Below are 21929 nucleotides of genomic sequence, written 5' to 3'. Positions count from 1 at the left end.
CATAAAATAGAAATTAATAAACAAAGTGTTTTGCTCCTAACACTTAACGTATACATCCTCACAGAAATGTCTCAGGAGTTGAGTAGTGTATTTCTTTACATACAGCTAGGAACACCTTGTTGGAAGCATCCTCTGGTACTCATTTACTTTTTACAACTTATGGCCAAAAATTCTTATGAGTATTTTTGGAAAGATAATAAGTAAATAACAAATGTATCATATAACTTTGAAAGTATGCACTTTACATGAGGACTGAGAAGGAAAAAAATCATATTGTTTCAAATGGTTTAGAAGTATTTGGGAGCATATTGACATTTATAAACCATAAAAATAAAATCCAGACTGGTTAGATTCTGCATGCATCCAGTTATTGCTTCAAATAAAGGGAAAAAGAGGAAGAACTGTCTGATTGCAACGTGATAAGTCCTTAGCAATGAATACATCAAAAGAAGCAAAAAAGTATTTACTACCTCTGTGGAACACTTTGTCTCAAGGGATGAACTCTACATGATTAATTTTTAATCCTTTGTAACAAGTATGGGAATCAATATGGAATTAAATGTTAGTGCCTCTTTTGACCTTTGATGTCTCATAATGTCTGAACATTTTAAACTGGCTTCAAATATTTGAAAATCATCCAGGGGAAGAAAGACATTCTGATGCATGAAGATGAGGAAATCTAGCTGGTACTTAATGTATTTATTCCTTTCAAAATCCCTGTGAATTAGGCATTATTTATATTTTTCAAAGAACAATAGAGACTCAAAGGAGTTTCAATTAATTGTCTGAAGTTCATTAACTAGAAATTGGCAAAGCCAGCATTTGAACCCAAGTTCTGATTCCAAGGCTAGGATACTGTTTGCTCTACAACAGTTTGATCTTTGGAACTCTTTTTAAAAGAGGCAACAATGAACATGTGTGAACTGATTGGAGAATCTTCGTTCTTTTATTTTAGCACATTAAACATTCCATTACGGTTAATGAAGTCTTATCACCAAGTTGCTAGGTTTTTTGTTTGTTTGTTTTTTTGGTTTTTGAGGGATCAGGGCTATGTCAAGCTAGAGAAGGAGTTCACCAATGGGATGAAACTTGAGATAATTCTGAAGAATCCGTGTCTGAAATTCTACCTGCTTCTGGGACTTATGACACATCAGCATGAGAAGTTTTTTGGATTTAATTTTCAAACAATAATACAGACCAATACCTAAGAAGATTGTGAAATGGGGGAGGAAGAGGGTGTTAAGAAATAAACAGATGTCTGCTGAGTGCCATTTGAGTCTAAGGCTGACCTTCGTGAATTTTTAGTTTCACAAAAGAGTTTATCACTGAGTCATGGAAAATTCAGACACTCTAAGATGTACATACTTCTAATTTATGAGCACATATAGCATTTACTCTCATTTACATAAAATCTACAGATCTAATGTCCCAGACTCTGAGCCCAGTTGGCAAAAAGTTCAGATATAGTTGCCAACAAGTTAAACAGAGGGACATTTCTGCAAGGGTCTCGCTCTACCACACAGAGAAGTTACCAAAATCCCAACATAAGCACATGTGAAATCTAAGCTAGAAAATCAGGTCCAAAAATGTGGTTTGTCTGGCAACATAATGTATATAAATACAGGGTGTAGAGGAAGGGGGATCTTGTTTCTGACTCCATTTGCAGCTTAACTTCTGATAAGATAAAGGTATTTAACTTCTGTGAACCCCTATCTTATATAATGAGAGTGGGCACCACTCTCCATTCCAGTTGTAATATTGCAAGCTCTCATTACTCCATATCATAGGTATCCTTCCTCTGAAATGTAATAGAACACATGATGATCATCTTAGTTGATATTTTTGGTTTAAGAACTTGGGAATAGTATTGTGACTTTCCGCTTGCTCTTTTTCAGGATTACCTGGGAGCTTGCATTGTCCTTACTGCATCTATTGCTTCCATTAGTGGGTCATCCAATTCTGGATTGGTGGGCTTGGGTCTCCTCTATGCACTTACGGTAGGTTTGGATGGAAATATCTCCTTCTGTGTAGCACTGGGAGAACATTCTGTAGTTATCACTAACTCTTACTCATGGACATAAGAGGACAGGTTTGAAATTCATAACACAATGACACCTTATAAATAATGGTCATTTGGGGCCCAAACCTAACATTTTAGGGCAGGTTGGATCCACTTTTGAAATTACTTTTTAAAAGCTGATTTTTAAAAGCATCTCAAATCCTATGATGAGTTCTCTTAATGTTGTTTGAGATTCCTGTCTTGGAGTTGTTCACAGTCCAGTTGAGGACACTAAAATAAGTGTGGAAATAAATGAGATACATGCTAACAGAAATGTATATAACTACTCACTGTGTGGGGAAGTCAGAAGACAGTTCACAGAACAGTGACAAGGGAGAACTTTGAAGAAGAGCAGACACCTTCTTTGCCTACATCTTTCATGACGTCCTCCCTGGTCTCTGATGACCTGTAGCAAGTACAGATTGTACCACATGATGAACACAGCATCTAAATCATCCCATCCCCAAATCGCCAGTGAATATGAAAATTGCTTGCCTTAATTTTAAACATGTGAATTTCTTGTCACCAACATAGATAACCAATTATTTGAACTGGGTTGTGAGGAATCTGGCTGACCTGGAGGTCCAGATGGGTGCAGTGAAGAAAGTGAACAGCTTCTTGACTATGGAGTCTGAGAACTACGAAGGCACCATGGGTATTTTTTTTTTTTTCACTTAAATGTTATTTTAAACAAATATTACATGTGTATCAGGAAGATTGTTGTTTAGCTTTTGTTTACCACTTAAATATTCAGAGAATTTCCTCTCATCTTGATTTTGCTTGATTACAGATACCTGAAAAGAGGATTCTTTAGACCTGAAATGTCCTGGACTCAAATAGAGTCCAAGTACACGTTATTTTGTAATATTTAAAGAGAGTTGTAAAAATATTGGGGCTTTATTACATTAAATGCCATTCTAAACTATGAATTGTCTTCCTCAAGATCTGATTAACTTAGAAGTCAAGAAATTTGGACCTTAAAATACTAAATGAGATTCTCAATTCTGTTGGAATAAAACTGGCAGGAAATTCAATACTGAAGACAGAATAATCTTTATTAAATGCAAGTCTCAAACTTAAAATGCATATTTTTGTCTAAATTATTCCACAGCTTTCTAGCTTTCCAAGGAAAAAACCTAGATAACTCAGCTAAGACCACCAGACACTGCAGGTGTTCACTCTCACCCACCTACCTAGTCTCATTTCTCATTGTCTACTACTCTGACCTCCCTAGGATGCTGTGCTTCCTTTCCATCCTTTTTCTTCTCTTACACATATTTGAACAGAGTTCCCCTTCTCTTATCCCCTAAGATCATATCTTCTTGGAGCCCTCCTGGAACACTCAGATTGCCGCCATCTGTGCTTCCAGTGTGCCTCAGATTTTTCCTGCACTGTGTGGCTCTCTGAGTACTCCTGTAGATGCTGCCTCGTGTTCCTTTCCACACCACGGAAGGCACCCCAAGCCATGTCTTTCATCTCCGTACCCAGCACCATGCACAGCACTCTCACATTTTAAGCACTCTTATGTTTGATGATTAACTAACTGAACAAATAAATCATCACAGATAATCTCTCTGCATTCACTGTGAACAGAATTGAATGATGGAAGGCCAAAGAGCCACAATGCTAACTAATGCCCTGAAAACAAACACACACAAAAATTTTAAAATTCTTAACCAAGATGTGTTTACTTTGAATGTGACTTAATTTTAAAAAACAAACTACCACCAATTGTTTCAATATTACTTCAAGTTTAGGAAAAATCGTATATATTAAAATCACTATTAATATTGCATATAGACATATTTAAACTTGTGTATGTTTTTATATATATCTTCATCTACCTATTATCTGTCTATCTGTCCCCTCAAACCCCAGATCCTTCCCAGGTTCCAGAACATTGGCCACAGGAAGGGGAGATCAAGATTCACGATCTGTGTGTCAGATATGAAAACAATCTGAAGCCTGTTCTTAAACATGTCAAAGCTTATATCAAACCTGGGCAAAAGGTATGGAACTCAGTGCCATTTGATATGTTTTATACATTAAAAACTCCAATGGAGCCCACTGTTGCTCTTAAGCTCTTTGAACATTGAAGTTGAGTTAAGTATAACCTCACTGGGCTCCAAAAGTATTCCCTGCATGGTGTAGTTACAACAACCTGTACAAAGGAGAAAGGGAGAGACAGGATCAGAGTTCAATACATATTCTCTAGATCGAATTGCCATTCATTAATCTCTCATGAAAATCAGAAGTATTAACAGTAGGTGTGTTGTTTAAAATTTCTGGTTTCTGGGCTGGGGATGTAGCTCAGTTGGTAGAGTGCTCAAAAGCATAAGGCCCTGGGTTCAATCCCCAACACAGCAAAAATTTCTGGCTATGGCTATATCAGACATTTCCCTGGGAACCTTTGCCTGCATTCTCACTCTAGTCCCCAAATGACAAATGACCTCTTTCAGTTATTGTAAAAAGAATTAGTGTTCAGGGGAAAAAAAGATGGACTCATTCTACTTTTGTTATAAACCCATCACTTCTAAGATAAAATGGAATGATATGCTAAATGCAAAATTTGCACCATGAAGGAAAAACAATGCAACCACCTGGAAAGGAAAAAAGTTTAAATGTATTCATTGAAGGTGGGGTGAGCACTTCATGCTTTTATTTTAATAATGATAACTCATAAGATCTAAGGAGGAAATGAGATTGCAATGTAACTACTTAAATGGTTTGTTTTTATTTATCTTTTCTAAGCCAATAATACTTTTGTCCATTTTCTGTTCTTTCTCTGAATCCTCTTCTCCTTGAGTGACGGTCGCTTTTTCAGGTGGGCATATGTGGTCGCACTGGCAGTGGGAAGTCTTCCTTATCTCTGGCTTTCTTCAGAATGGTTGATATATTTGACGGTAAGCTGTTAAATTTTTTAATTAGTTATATGGTGCTTTCCTTTCAAAAACATTTTCAATTTACCTAATTCTGCAAAAATAAAAAGCAAATATTTATAAGGACTTTGTGCCCTCACATAGTTCAAAGCAGACGTCCCAAATAAACAGCCCAAAGATAAAGAATGAACACAGAATTGAGAAAATACAATGATTAGCCCTAAACTAAGGTCTAGAGATTGCTGCTAAAGAGTTCTAAGGAACTGGTAAAATGAAGACGGCTATCAACTTTGAATATCAGTAAATGTAGGTCGCATTTCAAGAGGAAGGAAGAGGGGAATGTTGTCTTGCTTCCTTCAAACTAAAAATATATATTTTTCCATCAAAGGAAGAAATTACAAGGAACTAAATAATATGTGTTTTCAATTTTGGTGCATGAATCATACCATCGTCTTCCGAGTAACATGGATTAATGATGTCAAACTTCTTCTGAGGAGGCAATCTTTGCTGTAAAGTGCTAAGTTCATGTTAACTACATTCAAAAATATGTATTCATCCACAGTAAGAGCTTAGAAATAATTTAATTTAATCTTTATTTTAGAAAAAATATATCACATTATAAATGTCAAGTGGCCTATAAATAGGCCAGCACAGAAGACATCTTAAATGAAAGGGAATCCAGCAATGAACTTGTCCCCTACCTCAAGAAAGGGCTTACTGTTTTTACCTGTAATGACTCTAATGATGATATAGTACTTTACATCTTTATTTACTTGAAAGATTATAGTTTTTAATTTAATCTGCACAACATAAGAAAAGATTAGCATATAAACAACATAATTCAACTATGGTATCTGGAATTGGTGGCAGGTTGTTAAATTCAGGAGCAGGGTATGCATCCGTCACTGCGTTTGCAGTGTTACAAGACAATTGCAGAATCAAAGGACCATTGACTGAAAGTTTTCATTAAAAACTGTGGTTATTAATGATCATATTAGGACAGTATGATCCTTACGTGTCTAGAAACATGATTTCAGGCCCCATGTGAACTCTCACTGACTTATTCCCTTTATAGTAGCATTAGGTAATTAATAGTTAAATGAATAACATATTTTTCCTGAAAGACACAGTTGAAGCTTCTCACTCTTAACTGCTTTTGAGTCTAGATTCACTTGGTGAAAGGACTTCAGCTGCCATTTTAGTTTAGTATACTTATCTCATAGGGTGATGTTGTCTTTGCATACAAATGAGATGATTAAAATGATTGTAAAGTTGAGGAAAAATATCAAGATTGCATAATTTGCTAAGTCTACATAGAGTGTGGGGAAATTTAGTAAAATTTGATATCCCTGTCAGAGAATTTGCTTGCTAGTCAATCAGTGTGAATGACAGACCAAGAAAAAAAAAAACCTTGTCAAAAAAAAAACAACTTATCTTCAAGGAGCTTTTGTTTAGTTTGGAGAGAGGCCATAAAAAGAGAAAGAGAGAGAGAGAGAGAGAGAGAGAGAGAGAGAGAGAGAGAGAGAGAGAGAGAGAGAGAGAGAGAGAGGTAATATGAATATGTCAGATTCTGGTCAATTCTATGAAGAAAAATAAAGCAAGGAAGGAGGATAAAGGAATACTAGAAGAGAGAGGGCCCTAAAAGGCATAAAACTATTTTTGGCTAATAAGACCATAGAAACGGAATAAAAACTGAAATTTTCCTTAAGAGAAAAGTACAAAGAAAGACAACCCATTACCTAAATTCTGATCTTCTCAGAAACATGTCATAATAGAAAAATGGAAAGAAGTGGAAAATTTTATTTTCAGAATTTTAGTTGGTGCCAGGAAGAAATCTTTAATTTGTAAACATGAAAATTTTACTTGTGAGTTTACTACATGCCTGTAATTTTTGTTTCTCCTTAACAGGAAAGATTGTCATCGATGGGATAGATATTTCCAAACTGCCACTGCACACGCTCCGTTCTAGACTTTCTATCATTCTGCAGGATCCAATACTATTTAGTGGTTCTATTAGGTGGGTAACTTTCAATAAAAAATCTGTGGGCCTTAGTATTTCCCCTTCGGGTCATAGGTAGATTTTATTTTGTGAGCTATTTTTCAGGTGGGTGTGAAAAAATTATCAAAATGATAACATCAAATAGACTGTCCAAAGATTTACCAACCTAGAGTTGGTAAATTAATCCATAGAAGCCAAATCCCTGTGTTTCTCAGAGCTCTTTTCTTTCTGTTTGATTATAGTACAGAGGAAGAAATCCATTTCCTCTGTACTTAGTAGCAGTGATTCTTGGTAGGTATTTCTGAGATGTTCTAACTTACAGATACCTACTGAACTCTTGTGTGCCTGGCCTGACTTCAACTGATACTCTGGACTTGGTTATTCTCTTTACCTGTCTCCCTCTCCCTCACAACCTTACTTTCAGCACAAATTGCTTTGAAAAGTTTGCTACCATCTTCTCTACCTTTGGTTCATGGTTTCCCACAAAAACAAAACAAACAACAACAACAACAAAATGGAGGTATCTACCATCTGTTAGGTACTTTAACTATATTATCTGATTAAGTTCTCAAAACATTGCTCTAGGCTGTTGTTATCCCCATTTTACAGATGAGTATTTTGAAATTCGAAGAAGCTCTAACTTGCCCAAGTTCATACACCTAGAAAGTGGTGGAACTGAGATTCCTCCTGAAGTTTATCTGATTCCCAAGTCCACCTCCCCCAGATAAAGTTTCTCATTGTTAATCTTCTGTTCCTTCTTGTTCCTCTCTGCTATCCATTAACCACAAAGAAGTACTTGCCACTTCCTTTTAACTATTATTCTGTATCTTGAAGAGAAACATGTATGTAAGATTGCTCAATACTCACCTGTAAAGCTACTTTCATGTAAAGTTCTGGATTATCAAGTTATACATGGTCAATTTATATCTCTGAGTATATTTATTATGAATATACTATTATTGTTGATGCAGCACAGTGTATCTAAAGTTGCATATGTTCCCATATTGATTATGTATTTAGCATCATTTCTTCAGGAATATTAGTAAGACACTAATCAGGTTATGCTAAGCATAATACAGAACAGGTAGATCCCAGGAACAAAATTAATTGTATTTCAAATGACTGACAACTGTAAGGAAAAATGTTCAACATCTTTAGTAAGTAGGGAAACACAAATCAAAATGTTAAGATGCATCTCACACCAGTTAGAACGGCAGTCATCAAAAATACAAATAATAATAAATGCTGGAGAGGATATGGGGAGGAAAGAATACTTCTACAGTGCTGGTGTGATTGTAAATTAGTACAACCATTATGGAAATCAGTATAGAGGGTCCTCAAAAAACTAGGAATGGAACCACCATATGACTCAGAAATACGACTCCTTGGTATTTTTCCTAAAGAATTAAAGTTAGCATACTAGAGTGATACATATATACACATGTTTATAGAAATACAATTCACAATAGCCAAATTATGGAACCAGCTTAGGTCATCTGTATGTCAACAGATGAATGGGTGAAGGAAATGTGGAATATATACGCAATGGAGTTTCATTCAAAAATAAAGAAGAATAAAATTATGTCATTCATAGGATAATATATAGAACTCGTGAATTTTATATTAACTGAAATAAGCCAGACTCAGAAAGTCAAGGGTTCTATGTTTTCTCTCATATGTAGAAGCTAGAGAGAAAAAGAGAGAAATAAAAGGGGGGTTGTTATGAAAATAGGAGGGAGACCAATAGAGTAGAGGAAGGGGACCAGGAGGAGGGAGGAAGAGAGAGGAAAGGGAAGTACTGGGGAAAGAAATTGACCAAATTATGTGCATGTATAAATATGTAACAACAAACCCACTATCTTGTATAATTATAATGCACCAATAAAAATTATCTACAAAATTAATTGTTACCATGTATGTAAATTTACCTAATGATGTCATCAAAAACATTTTTGATAACACTAAGTGCATTCATTCATTCATCAAGCATGAATTCAGTGCTGGCTCTGTCCTGAGCACTGTTCAATGTGCTAAATATAAAGCAGTAACCAAAACGCTATGAAAACTACATTTTAAGGAAAGAAAAACAGTGGGCAAATATATATTAAATTTTCTCTTTTATTTATTTTTATTATTTTTAACAAATTTTTTCTACAGGTTTAATTTAGATCCAGAGTGTAAATGCACAGATGACAGACTCTGGGAGGCTCTAGAAATTGCCCAGCTGAAGAATATGGTCAAATCTCTACCAGGAGGTCTAGGTATATTTTCTAAATTGAACATTTACTTTTTCAATATGCAGTTAATTCTACATGCTAGAATAACATAATTCTAGTGTTAAATTTTATCTCATTTGTCGATGCTGAGTATTGAACCCAGGGCCTTGTTCATACTGTGTACACGCTTTACCACTAGGTTACACCCCCAGCCCAATGTTAAATCCTCTTATTAAAACAATCTACTGAAGGTCATTGGGACATTTTAAAATCTAGCGAGTGATTTTGCATAGAGTGTATGAGGATGAAATTAAAACAAATTCTGTTCCAGGTGAGCACTCCAAAATATTCCAATTAATATGTTTACCTCTTCTGTCTTCTCAGCACCACCACTTTAACCAGACATTTCCTTGTGCTCATTGCTTTTCAGGAACACTTATCTTCAGAAAATGGATAAATTATTTCAGAAACTGTGAAGAGACCTTAACAACTCCTAGGAGAAGTTAATTTCTCCATGTTGGCAGCCATTTTCTGTGCTGCCAGCCTGGCATATCAGCTTTAGTTACATAACATAGTTTTCATCCTGTTTGAAGACATTATTTTGCATTATCTTGTTTTAGTACCAGTTTGGGCCATTGGTATAAGGAACAAAACATGAATTCAAGTAATCACTGATAACAACTCGGTCTCAGCAGTGGTATAATTTCTGACAAAGAATGACAATGAGATAGATGAAAGAATAACATGTTAATGAAACAACAGAGAATTCATATTGTCTCTAATTTATAAAACTGAACATCTACAGTTACGGACTCTTGTGTCCTTAAAATCTGAACTAATTTAGGAAAGTTATAGGAAAATAATAGTTTTTTGATATTCTAATTTTAATACACAATATGTAGTTGCCAAGCTGATTGTTTCATTTTGGCATCTTGGTTTTTTTTTTTTTTTTTAGGAAGGTTTACTCAAAAGCAATACATTTTTCTGACTTTAATTAAGTCCTAAGTAAAAACATCCCAAAAACAAAAATCAGGACAGCATGTTTTTAAGAAAAGTTTCATTGGCCTTGATAGTGTCAGGTTGCGGGAATAATTTCAGAATTTTGGATGAACTTTCCAATAATTATGCTTGATATCTCCTACCCCCACCACCATTAATAGTTGGAAAGACAGGCAATTAAAACTTTGTAATCCTCTTCAGTAACATGAGAGCTGCACGCACCTACTTTAAATTGTGGCCATAGAGCTTTTGGGTTATGGTACAGCATAAGCAACAAGGGGTTATTTTTATACCATGTAATTTACTGCACATTGTACTTATCATCTTAATAAAGATTACACCAATTGCTTAATGAAGATCTGGTTCAGGCCAGCTCTGAATAAGAACATTCATCATCCTGAGGATCATTCTTATTTATTATATAAATTAAAATTTGGAATTTAAATGCACAGCTTCCATTCAGGGGAAGCATAAGAATTTGATGTATGGAAGTAAAATAAATTGACATATGACTCAGGACCATACTAAAAAAGTATTTGAATTTTAATAAAAGAGATATTTTAGAAACAGAATTTTTCTTTTCATGGTAGCAGTTTATGAAATATGGATAGAAATGAAAAAAAAAGTAATAAAGCACAATGAGACATATTCAGTTATCCACACAGCAGTATTTTATTAAGCTGCTATCATCATACTGGAAATACACTGGCCAACAAAAACAAGCCAGTCCTGTCCACTTGGTGGTTCCAGTCTACAGGGATGGTATGATGGTAAGAGAACTGGAATTGGCGTTGTGAATATTCTGTTTCTTATCAGGTTCTACATATTAGCTTGGACAAGCCACTTCCTCTCTCTGGGCCTTAGATAATCATATTAAATAATCCTTTTATAGTAAATAATAATCCTCAAGGTTTTCAAAATGTTTAACAGTATTTTATATTGTGCTCTCAGTAGGTAATTCACCATATGTTGTCAAAATTAGGGATGACCTGCTGTGTGTGGTGATGCACACTTGTAATACCAGCTCTTCAGGAAGCTGAGGCAGGAGAATTACAAGTTCAAGGCCAACCTGGGCAACTTAGCAAGACATGTCTCAAAATAAAATAAGAATGGTTCAGGGGTGTATCTTCGTGGTTAAGCACTTGCCTATCCCCTGCAAGGCCCTGGGCTCCATCCCCAGTATGACAGAAAGGAAAAGGAAAAGAAAAAATAGGATGACCTATTGCCATTTTCATTTTCCCAAGTGAAGTTCCACTTTGCCTTTCAGTAGGAAATACACCAGCACAAAGTGATGCCAGCATGCGATGATGTGGCATCATTTGTTTTTTAATTACTTCTTTGTCTAAGGAAAATATTAATACCATTTATTTAATTAAATCTTTGCTTCTTCTTCTGACTCAGATGCAGTTGTCACTGAAGGTGGGGAGAATTTTAGTGTTGGACAGAGACAGTTATTTTGCCTGGCCAGGGCCTTTGTCCGCAAGAGCAGCATTCTCATTATGGATGAAGCAACGGCTTCCATTGACATGGCCACAGTGAGTGCATATCCAAACTTCGAAAATAATGAGTTGGAGAAATGTGCCTGAAAATTACAATACATTTTTTATTGGGTTCTGAATCCTCAATAGTGTTGTTTTATGTGATTTCTTGATCTCCTTGATCGACTCAGGCTCACACTGAGATTTATGAGAAAAGAGACATCACATTTACTTTAAAGGGTCCATTGATTATAAACATAAATACACCTCACTTTTTTTTTCTTAACATTTTTGTTTTGACATTTTATACATGTAAGAATGTAAAACAAAAAAGGAAAGTAAAACAAAATTTCAGATACCCTTTACCCACATTCCAGATCTATTTTGTTTTGTTGCTTAGTTAATTATTTATTGACTTTCAGTTGGCACATAGTAATGGGGTATATGAATGAGTTTAATGGTCAATGTGATGCTTTGATCTGTGTATACATTATAGAAAGACTCAATCAAGCCAGTTAACATATCTGTAACCTCAGCAATTTATCATTTTCTTCATAGTGAGAATATAAAAAAAAATCTATCTTGGCAGTTTTGAAATATATCATACATTATGACTGACCATGGTCACCATGCAGTGTGATAGATCTCTACCACTTAATGATTATTATCAAAAAGACAAGAAATGGCAAGTGTTGGTGAGAATGTGGGGAAAAGGGAATCCTTATACACTGTTGGTGAGAATATAAATTAGTATAGTCATTTGGAAAGAGCAGAAGTTTCTTCAGAAAACTAAAAATAGCTGGGTGTGGTAATGCAAGCTTGTAATCCCAGTGGCTCTGGAGGCTGAGACAGAAGGATCACAAGTTCAATGTTAGCCTCAGCAACTTAGCCAGGCCCTTAACAACTTAGGGAAACCTTGTCTCAAAATAAAAAAATAAAAAGGCTGGGGATATGGTTCAGTGCCCCTGAGTTCATTCCCTGGTACCAAAAAAAATAAAAAAATAAAAATAAAAAAAATAAAAAACCAAAAAAACCAAAAAAAAAACCTCAAAAACAAACAAAACCCATAAAAATAGATATACCATATGATCCAGCAATCCTACTACTGAATATATATATCCAAAGAAGTTTAAATCATTATGTCAAAGAGATATCTGCACTCCTGTGTCCATTTCAGCATTATCCACAAGAGCCGACATATGAACATAACTAAGTGTCCACGATGATTGGGTAAAGAATATGTGACATATATAGATAGTGGAATACTATAAAACCTTTAAAAAGAAAGAAATTCTGTCATTTTTAAACAAATGGACCCAGAGGATGTATGCTAGATGAATTACTGTATGATCACAGGAAGACAAATACTGTATGATATCACTATATATTGAATATAAAAACATTGATCTCATAGAAAAAGAGCAAAAAAGGTTGTTACTAGAGGCCAGGGGCAAGGGAGAGGAAGGAATGTGGAAATGGAAGAGGAAGGAATGGGGAAATGGAAGGGTCCAGAGTCTTTTTAGACTGGAGGAATGGTTTAGTGTTCTCTTGCACTGTATGGTGCCATCGTTTTTTGATAAAGTTTCAAAACAGTAATTCTGGGGCTTGGCTGATGAGAGTACTGTACTGTATTCAAGAACTATGCCATGGAAGTTCTAAAGTGCAAAATATAAATCTTTTTTTTAATAGGCTATTGATAACCAAAACCAATCATTTTCTGAAGCAATTTGAAGAGGGATCTGCTAAGCCAGGATTAATAATGTCTAGAATTAATAATGGCTTTCCTCATATGCTCATAGTACAAAGCCAGAAACTTTTCCATTTCAAAGAAATATTTTTAGAAGTGTCAAATATTTCCAAGAAATATCTGTCTGGAAGACTGTGATTGAGTGAGGACAGTATCACATTAAACCACAGACTATGTGTTGAGTTAGCAATGAATGTTGTTCTTTTGGAAAGTTAACTTGATATTTAACGTTTGACATCAGAAAGAGCATTGATAAAAAAAAAAAATCCACAGTATCATGTAACTTTCTTGCTGAACACTTTAGATTGGGTGAAACTATCCAGAGAGGCAAACCAATTTCAGGATTAAGAGCCATTTATAGATGAGATGCTATTTCACATTTTCCTATTAAATAAGACTAATCAAAGTACCTATCCAAAGTTATACAACCTCAAAGTGAACATGATTTAACGCAATAAAGTAGTCTCTAATCAAGTCATTTCTCTAAGTACAAGTACATCAAAATTGGTACTAATTACTAATGATTTAAAATCTGGAAGGTTACTAGAAAGACAATACTACCGCAACAGAAAGAAGAGAGCAACAGGAAGAAAATATGAATTAAGCAGCAGTGAGTCTATTGATTTGAAAAAGAATTCCTCCACAGTAAGATTTAGGTGAATCAAGTTTTCCTCTAGGAGAGAGAGAAAATATTTACTCAGAACTTCTTTTAAAATATGATGATAATGCAGTTTGTTGTGGGAATAAATACAGCTTCTTTCTGAAATGTTGTGTTACAGGTCAAAAAATCCAAATTTTTTCCATTTTCTGACTCAAAGTTTAACACCATTTTGAGGGTTTCTTGGTTTTGATGCCCGAGAGTTTGATTTTCCTCTTTGGAATCCCTGGCGATTAATAGTCTCTTTAGGTCGATCACTTGAGCTTATTTGCATTTTGAAGACACCTCCAGAATCCAAGATGAGCCAGCTGCTGGGAACTGCTCCCTCCTACCTTCCATAGAAGAATCTAGGGACAGGACACTCAGAAGGGGTGGGGCATGGTGGCATATTGTTCTTGGAGGCAAGATATTATGTCAAGAGAAAGTAGTCCCAAGAAAACTGACACTTTATTTTTTAAATTCTTTTGCCAGGAAAACATCTTGCAGAAAGTAGTGATGACAGCCTTTGCAGACCGCACTGTTGTCACCATCGCCGTGAGTATGGGAGATGGGGTCACTTCACTCCTCCTGAGTTCTTATTCTAAGATGTCATGATCTTTAAACTTGTGCAGTTGAACTGTAATTCATGATAAATTATGTATTTCTCTGATGTTTCTGTATCTGTGCAAAAGGAGACAAAATATGTCTATATTTCAAAAGCTTTGTTCTTTCCCACGCTGTCTGCCCTACATAATACTCCTAAGTTTCAGTGATAGGCTGTCCTAAATCTAAAGATTCCAGCAGATCATGGCCTGTGCTAATTCCATTTTCAATGATCTGATGGTTTGATGAGAAGTTTCAGGAACCAAATTCCTAAATTTAATTGCCAACTCTATTTCTACTTATTTATTCTTGATTTCTAGCTTTCTATTCTTAATTTATCTATTTTTAAGAAGACAATGAGATGGAAGGGACAGGTAATGTCTCTGTTTTAGGTAGCTCTAATCAAATGGAAGAGTTGTTTACATTCTTGTAATTCACGTTGTAACATACTTAACACAGGCCCATGGGTTTCTGTTTCTTCCTCTTTGCACTTGGGTGCATCCCTGCTTACTTTTAAGCTTAAAACTTAACAAAAACTATGTTTTAATGAGTTACTCAGACATTTTCTTCCTGCTGATCCTTCTTTTCTTTCTATTTTTCTCTCCAGCACCGTGTCTCCTCTATTATGGATGCAGGCCTTGTGTTAGTCTTTTCTGAGGGTATTTTAGTGGAGTGTGACAGTGGTCCCAACTTACTCGCCCACAAGAATGGCCTTTTTTCTACTTTGGTGATGACCAACAAGTAAACCGTCATGATCTACTCACCAAGTATCCCATTCTCTGGTAGTTATCTTAGCAGTGTCCCCCATAAGGCAAGACCAATGCAATGATTAAGGTGGACAACTGAGGGAGGGAACTAACTACAGGATATTATTACTCAAAGCAGCTCAACCAAGTGCTTCTGTTATGTGCAGTACTGAAAAGTGGGCATGTATATGTGTTCAAATGTGCACATTCAAGAGAATATTTATGAAACCACAAAATCAGATTCATCTCTGTCCTTAGGACCAACTTCATTATTCCTTGAGGATGTTTTTGGGCATCCTTTAAAATACCATAGTAAAATACCAAGTAAAATCTTTACTTATCCTGCAGAATGCATTGGTTAAAATGGTAACTTGAGTTTAGCTGCTGAGTAATGGGAATTGCATATGGAGTGCTTTCTATGCTTCCATTTTTGTGAATAATGCATGGGAGAAAGAGCCCCCTCTGAGTGCCACTTTTTCAAGATGGCAGGAAATGGCTCTCCATCAGGGCCCAGGTAAAGAAAGACCCACTTCTCTCGTGTTCCCAGTGTGTTCTGTGGTTTCTCTGCCCTAAGGGAGAGTCACCCCATTAACTCATTCACACTAAACTGTAAATGATTTCTGAGGTGAGAGAATTGGCTAACTTGAACAATAGTTATTGAATATTTCAAGAATTTTCTTGGGGCTAGGGATGTGGCTCAATGGTAGAGTGCTTACCTAGCATGCATGAGGCCAGGGGTTTGATTCTCATCACCACAAAAAATAAATAAATAAAAATTAAAAAAAGGAATTTTCTCACTGTAGAAAGTGAGGATATATTTGGGGAGAGAGATCTTGCCCCTATATCAGTTGGGGGAGGCTTACTCAAAAGACTAATTGTCTCTACTATATGATGGATGGTCTCATGTAGTCCATATCTGGAACATTACTTGAGAATAATTTGCATCTTTAACCAAAAAGTTATATCTTTTACCTGATTTCTATATTTACTGAACACTTCTATGACTTCTATTATCCATTCTTCAAAATCTCCTGTGCAAAGTTAACCACTAGGACACCTAGTGTTCCTCCATACATAAAGCTTCCAGTAGTTCTGGGAAGAAGCATCACTGGAGGAGTCTCCAGAGGACCAATTCCTCATAAAAACTCATAAAAGAGAGAGTAGCAGCATACTTAGGGTGATCTCCTTGCGAGTGTGATCCTCAACTCTATTGCTCTATTAGTTTGGTAACTGCCATTGAAAATTACAGAGTATCTTTAAAAAGATAACTTCCTCCAGCTTCAAAAAAGAAACTCTCACACACCAATATAGTCCATAGTGTTTATTCATGAAAACAATTTCTTCTTCACTCTTGATTAGTTTCTCTGGAGTATTTTGGAAATTTCATCAACACTATTATAATTGACATTGTACTTTGTCACAAAAGAAGATAATTTGGATTAATGGAATAAACACCAGCAGTATTTATTTCAGTTGGCCAGGATTTTTCAAATTTTTATTTAGTAAATATTATTTTAGAATATCAGCTTGATGTTGATAAGATTATACTTATGAATTTAGACATAAATCCATTGTGTCATTGATTTAAACATCTATGATGTGATTATTGAAGAACTAATATCTCTTTGGAAAGAAAATGCATAGCAGATATTAAACAATTCATTAAAGTTATGTTTTTATTTTGTTTTGTTTTGTTTGTTTTCTGTTTTTGTTTTGGTACTAGGGATTGAACTCAGGGGTGCTTAACCACTAAGCCACATCTCCAACAGCTTTTTAGTTTTTATTTTGAGACAGCATCTCCCTAAATTATTTAGGGCCTCACTAAGTTGCTGAGGCTGGCTTGAACTCTTGATCCTCCTGCCTCAGCCTCCCTAGCCTCTGGGATTATGGCATGCACCACCACACCTGGCTTGTTTTTTTTTTTTTTTTTTCCTAAATGCATGGGTATGCAAATGGCTCTGGTATGTTCTCAAAGATAAATAGACACCGTCCTCCAGGTTTTGGTACTTCCTAAGTACCACTTGTTACCAATCTTCAGTGAGTGGTAGCCTTGTCTATGGGTGATGAAACAGTAGGGCAGGTTGTCAGTTGTCTTCACTGTCATGCTGCATGTATGTGTTCCTTTTCCCTTCTAGTCATGAGTCAACTCTGACTACTTGCTCTTCTGAGAACGTCAACATTGAGACTACTCTATCTGCCTGGCCCAGGGCCTTTGCCCCTGGGTATGGCTTTAGATTGGACTTTGGATTGTTAGGAGAAGGGAAGACTGTGCATCAGCTGAGTAGACAGTCTTTATAGTTTTGGAGCTCTGGACAGGAATGCCCATCAGCACTCTCATGTTCTGACTTTCACATGGTAGCCACAGGCATGTGTCTATAGAGCATTTGAAATGTGGGTAGTATGAATTGAGAATTGCTTTAAGTGTAAAATACATACTGGATTTCAAAAACTTAGTACAACAGAAGAGTGCAAAATATCTCATGAATAATTTTATATTGGTTACATGTCAAAATGATAATTTTTCCATATGTAGATTTAAAATATATTATTAAAATTATATTCAACTGCTTATTTTTACTTTTAAAATGTAATTTCTAGAAAAATTTTAAAACTAAAAGTGGTTCATGTTTAATTGGACAGCACTGATCTCAAGAGTAATGGCCCACCACACAGATTTTTCCCTTCTAAATTATAAAAAAGTAAATAATAGTAACAGACATTTATTATTTGCTTATATGCACCAAGGTGCTGGGTTTGATACATGGATTATCTCATTTGATACTCATCATCCCTCTCCAAGACAGGTGTTATTATTACAAAAGTTAGTAGGCTGCTCAACATTGCACAAGTAACAGGTGGGAAGCCAAAATATGAGCCTAGTTTAAGGTCAGTGCCTGTGCTCTTAACCACAACACTAGTTGGGCAGGTGAATAGTCCTCAGAGGTCTCAGATCCTCTGGGATGACTCTTCTTAGCATTTAATTATCTGACAAATGTTGGTTAGCTTACTCATACAGAGACTTCACAAAAAAGATGACACAGATACCTTAGCTCCACTAAAGTTAATACGGCCCAAATGAAATCCAGTCATACTTGTTGACATATTAATAATGCTTTAATTAAGGGGGGAAAAGTCGGGAAGAGGCCATGTTTCCTGCATTGTCTGGCATGTCAAAATAAATGTCCCCCTATCATCTGTGAAATATGCATTTTCCATTCCTTTGTCTTGGGACCTGAAATTTGTAACAAATGCATGGATTGTTCTCATCCACAGCATCGGGTTCACACCATTCTGACGGCAGACCTGGTTATTGTGATGAAGAGAGGAAATATTTTAGAATATGACACTCCAGAAAGCCTCTTGGCCCGGGAAGATGGAGTATTTGCTTCTTTTGTTCGTGCAGACATGTGAAGGGGTGTCTAAAAATGGCATGTGTGTGTTTAACAAGTCAGTCATAGTCTACTTGACCTTCATAGAGCGGCACCTTAAATTCTTACAAATTTCTGTATAAGAAAAGAAGCTGACATTCCTTTTTCCTGTTTCTGTCTAACAGTTTTCCAAGGTATCACTGCTTAATATGTTCATTACTGTATGTCTCCCTAATGGCAAGCCACGTTACCTTTAATAATAGCAGGGTGTATTAAAACATATAAGCTACTTTAAGTGGTAAATCAACAGCTTGTTTTTTATAACTTTAAGTCTGGTAAATGTTTCTCAAGCATAGAAGTCGCAATGAGTAGTCAATAATTATTACACTCTTATTCCTTGTCGAGCCTCCAAATGTTATTCTAATAGAATAAAGGAAGGATATGTTTTCTGATGAAACATTCAAATTCATAATCTACTTCATGAGAATATCTTGTGTTCATTAACATAGTGATGCTTTTTTAACAGTCCCTTTTTTCCCCTCTAAATATTTTTTGTCACCAAGAAGTTATCATATTTATAGTAGTTCCATGAAGCCTATACCTGAAATCAAAGGAGCATGAAAAGAAAATCATAATTGGAAAATTATACTCATTTCTAGTCTTCTTTGTCCAGTAAGGAAAGAGTTCTTAAGGGATCAGGTATAACATGCCTTTCTCAGACAGAACTTTAAAGAGTAAATCGGGTCAGTCCTTCAGTGGGAGGTCAAATATGCTTTCTGAAGAGTAATTCCTCATTAGTTCTTATGACCTGGACCTTAAAGTGCTATGTGATTCCAAGGAACACAGCCTTAATTGTCATACACCTGTGCCATACCTTAACCACATGGTAACCACAGGTGAACATTCCTTTAAGGTACCAGTATTCCCTACAAAACAGTTTGATGTCAGGGTGGAAATATTACACACCTTGAAGTTCTATATACATAACAAGTGTCTATTTCTAGTTGGAAGATTTACCTCTGGACATGTATGCCACACATGTATCCATTTGCTCATGCTCTAATTTTAATGTGTATGTAAAGAATACATCAAAAATTGATAGGCTGTTGTTTGTTTTGCTTAAATGGAAATTATAAACTCTAAATTACTGAAAGTTGCCATCACTGTTATGCTCACAACCACATTTGCCTAACATAATTCTGTACCCATTCCATATAAATATTGATTTTCATAAGATCCATATACACTGTACTATCTTGAAAACTTCTAATTGACAGGAAAAGAAATTGTGCTCCCTCTCCATAGCTCTTGTGTTCCATTTATTGCACTGTTAACTCTTTAAATATTTATCATACTTATGTATCAGAATATGTCACTACACTTTTACCCGAGTATAGAATCCTAATGCTATAAAAAATGTCATCTCCCAGGATAGACAACAATGGTCCATGTTATTTAGCTTAAATTGCTTCTCTTTGTTGTATGAATAAAACTTAATTGGGCGGCCAGGGTTGTAGCTCAGTGGTAGAGCACTTGCCTAGCATGTGTGAGGCACTGATTTTGATTCTCACACTACATGTAAATAAACAAATAAAAAAGTTTAATTGACAACTAAAAAAACTATTTTTTAAAACTTAATTAGGAGAAAATAATAATATTGCTTTCCAAAAGCTACACAAAACAGAATTGGTACCTCTAAATTCAATCTTGGGAAAATATTTTCTAACATTTCAATCAATCTAAAATATTGCTAGTGTGACAATGTTTTATAGAGATGAATATATATGATGCGCTTGTTACCAAGTTATACCTTATTGTTACAGAGGAGTAGGTTTTCACCTATAGAAATAATCCCTTCTGATACTTGTAAAATATACTGTTAAATGCAGCCCCGTCAGTGAGAGCAAATCCATTACACTAATGGAATCACAGTTGCCATTCTTACACCAAAGTGACTTTTGGTCTCCTCATCACTTTTACTTACTTAAGTTGAGTAAATGTTTAATTGTTTACAAAACTAAATTGACTGAATAAAGTCAAGGATGATGCTTTCAATCAATTAATCATTTCTGATATCATGTATTATCTACTGACAATAGAAATGACTCATCTTAAAATAATTTTTGCTATGTGAATACATATTTATAAAAGAAGAACAGCTTGACCCTATCAGATTTTACATTTACAGTTTTTATATTTGACTAACCAAATCAACTTCAGGAATTTTAATTTCTTAATGTTTGTAAAAAGCAATAAATTCACAAAGCTTTATATTAGTGCAACAGGATAACTGTTGTCATTGAAAAGATATTTCTCTTAAAGGATTGTGCACTGCCCACTTTTATACTATTATTCATGACCTATTTAGCTCTAGATTAGATACTAGAAGACACGAGGAATGGGTACATGAATTCTGGGACCATGTCTTGTTTGTCTTTGTGCCCTTGGTACTAAATACTAAGCCTAGCCCAAAGGAAGCCCTAATAAATAGAGTTGATTGACTCATTGATTCATTTTACTGCTAGCCATGTGCTAATAACTATGGGTTATTCTCTTTGATTTTCTGTGCTGTTTATTCTACTATTTATTCTCTATGATATATGAAATGTTTATTCTCTACAATAAAGATGTTTATTCTCTATAATATATGAAAGCACTGGTTTGCATTACATAATAAATTACTCCTTTCATTTGCTCAGTTTAAACAGGGTGGTTTCTCTTGCACTTATAATTCCACAGGGTATCAACCAAGGTTAAACAATGAATGTAAGTCAACCACTTACAGGACAGTACCTGGCTCTGCTTTAATGACTTTGTTTCACATTTTCAAGAATCACACATTCTATTACATTTATAAATAGACTTTAGGGATGTTTTCATTAATGGAACAGCAACATTAATAATTTTTTTACATCTCTAATTAAATAGCTCAATGTCTAAACTTTTCCCCAGGGTTTATTGACCAATTTTTATGGTTTTCTTCCAATATATCTTTTATCACTTATGTTTGTAACAGTCTTTGGAGGTCTGTGATTTATAGTACTGCAAATAAATCCCTAGTGACCCATTATCAAAGTTAATTGCAATTTTCTAATCTTAGCCTTTTAGCATAAGAAATAATAGTCAGGGGGTATATCCTAGTATTTGTTTTTTTCTTTAGTAACCACATATCAACTTGATATTTATGTCATTTCCTCA

General features: G+C 35.2%; 1 protein-coding gene across 13 annotated transcripts in view; it reads left to right on the top strand.

Moving 5' to 3' along the window:
- Positions 1-21425, top strand: part of ABCC9 (ATP binding cassette subfamily C member 9) — a 129332-nt gene extending 107907 nt beyond the window's left edge. For 10 of the 13 annotated variants that reach the window (XM_079141426.1, XM_079141430.1, XM_079141423.1 and 7 more), the window contains 9 exons: positions 1896-1997; positions 2594-2714; positions 3938-4068; positions 4884-4962; positions 6847-6955; positions 9095-9198; positions 11554-11687; positions 14507-14569; positions 18637-21425. In XM_079141426.1, coding sequence (XP_078997552.1) covers positions 1896-1997; positions 2594-2714; positions 3938-4068; positions 4884-4962; positions 6847-6955; positions 9095-9198; positions 11554-11687; positions 14507-14569; positions 18637-18774 — 981 coding nt within the window. In that variant the 3' untranslated portion in view covers positions 18775-21425. Of the gene's footprint in view, positions 1-1895; positions 1998-2593; positions 2715-3937; positions 4069-4883; positions 4963-6846; positions 6956-9094; positions 9199-11553; positions 11688-14506; positions 14574-15224; positions 15400-18636 lie in introns of all 13 variants that reach the window. The other 3 variants (XM_079141421.1, XM_079141419.1, XM_079141422.1) reach the window with 2 other exon arrangements.
- The last annotated feature ends 504 nt before the right edge of the window (positions 21426-21929 follow it).

Source organism: Sciurus vulgaris (assembly GCF_902686455.1).
Source record: "Sciurus vulgaris genome assembly, chromosome: 5".
NCBI classification, from domain to species: domain Eukaryota; kingdom Metazoa; phylum Chordata; class Mammalia; order Rodentia; family Sciuridae; genus Sciurus; species Sciurus vulgaris.
The sequence above is the reverse complement of the archived record's forward strand: the minus strand, read 5'-3'. Positions and strand labels throughout refer to the sequence as shown.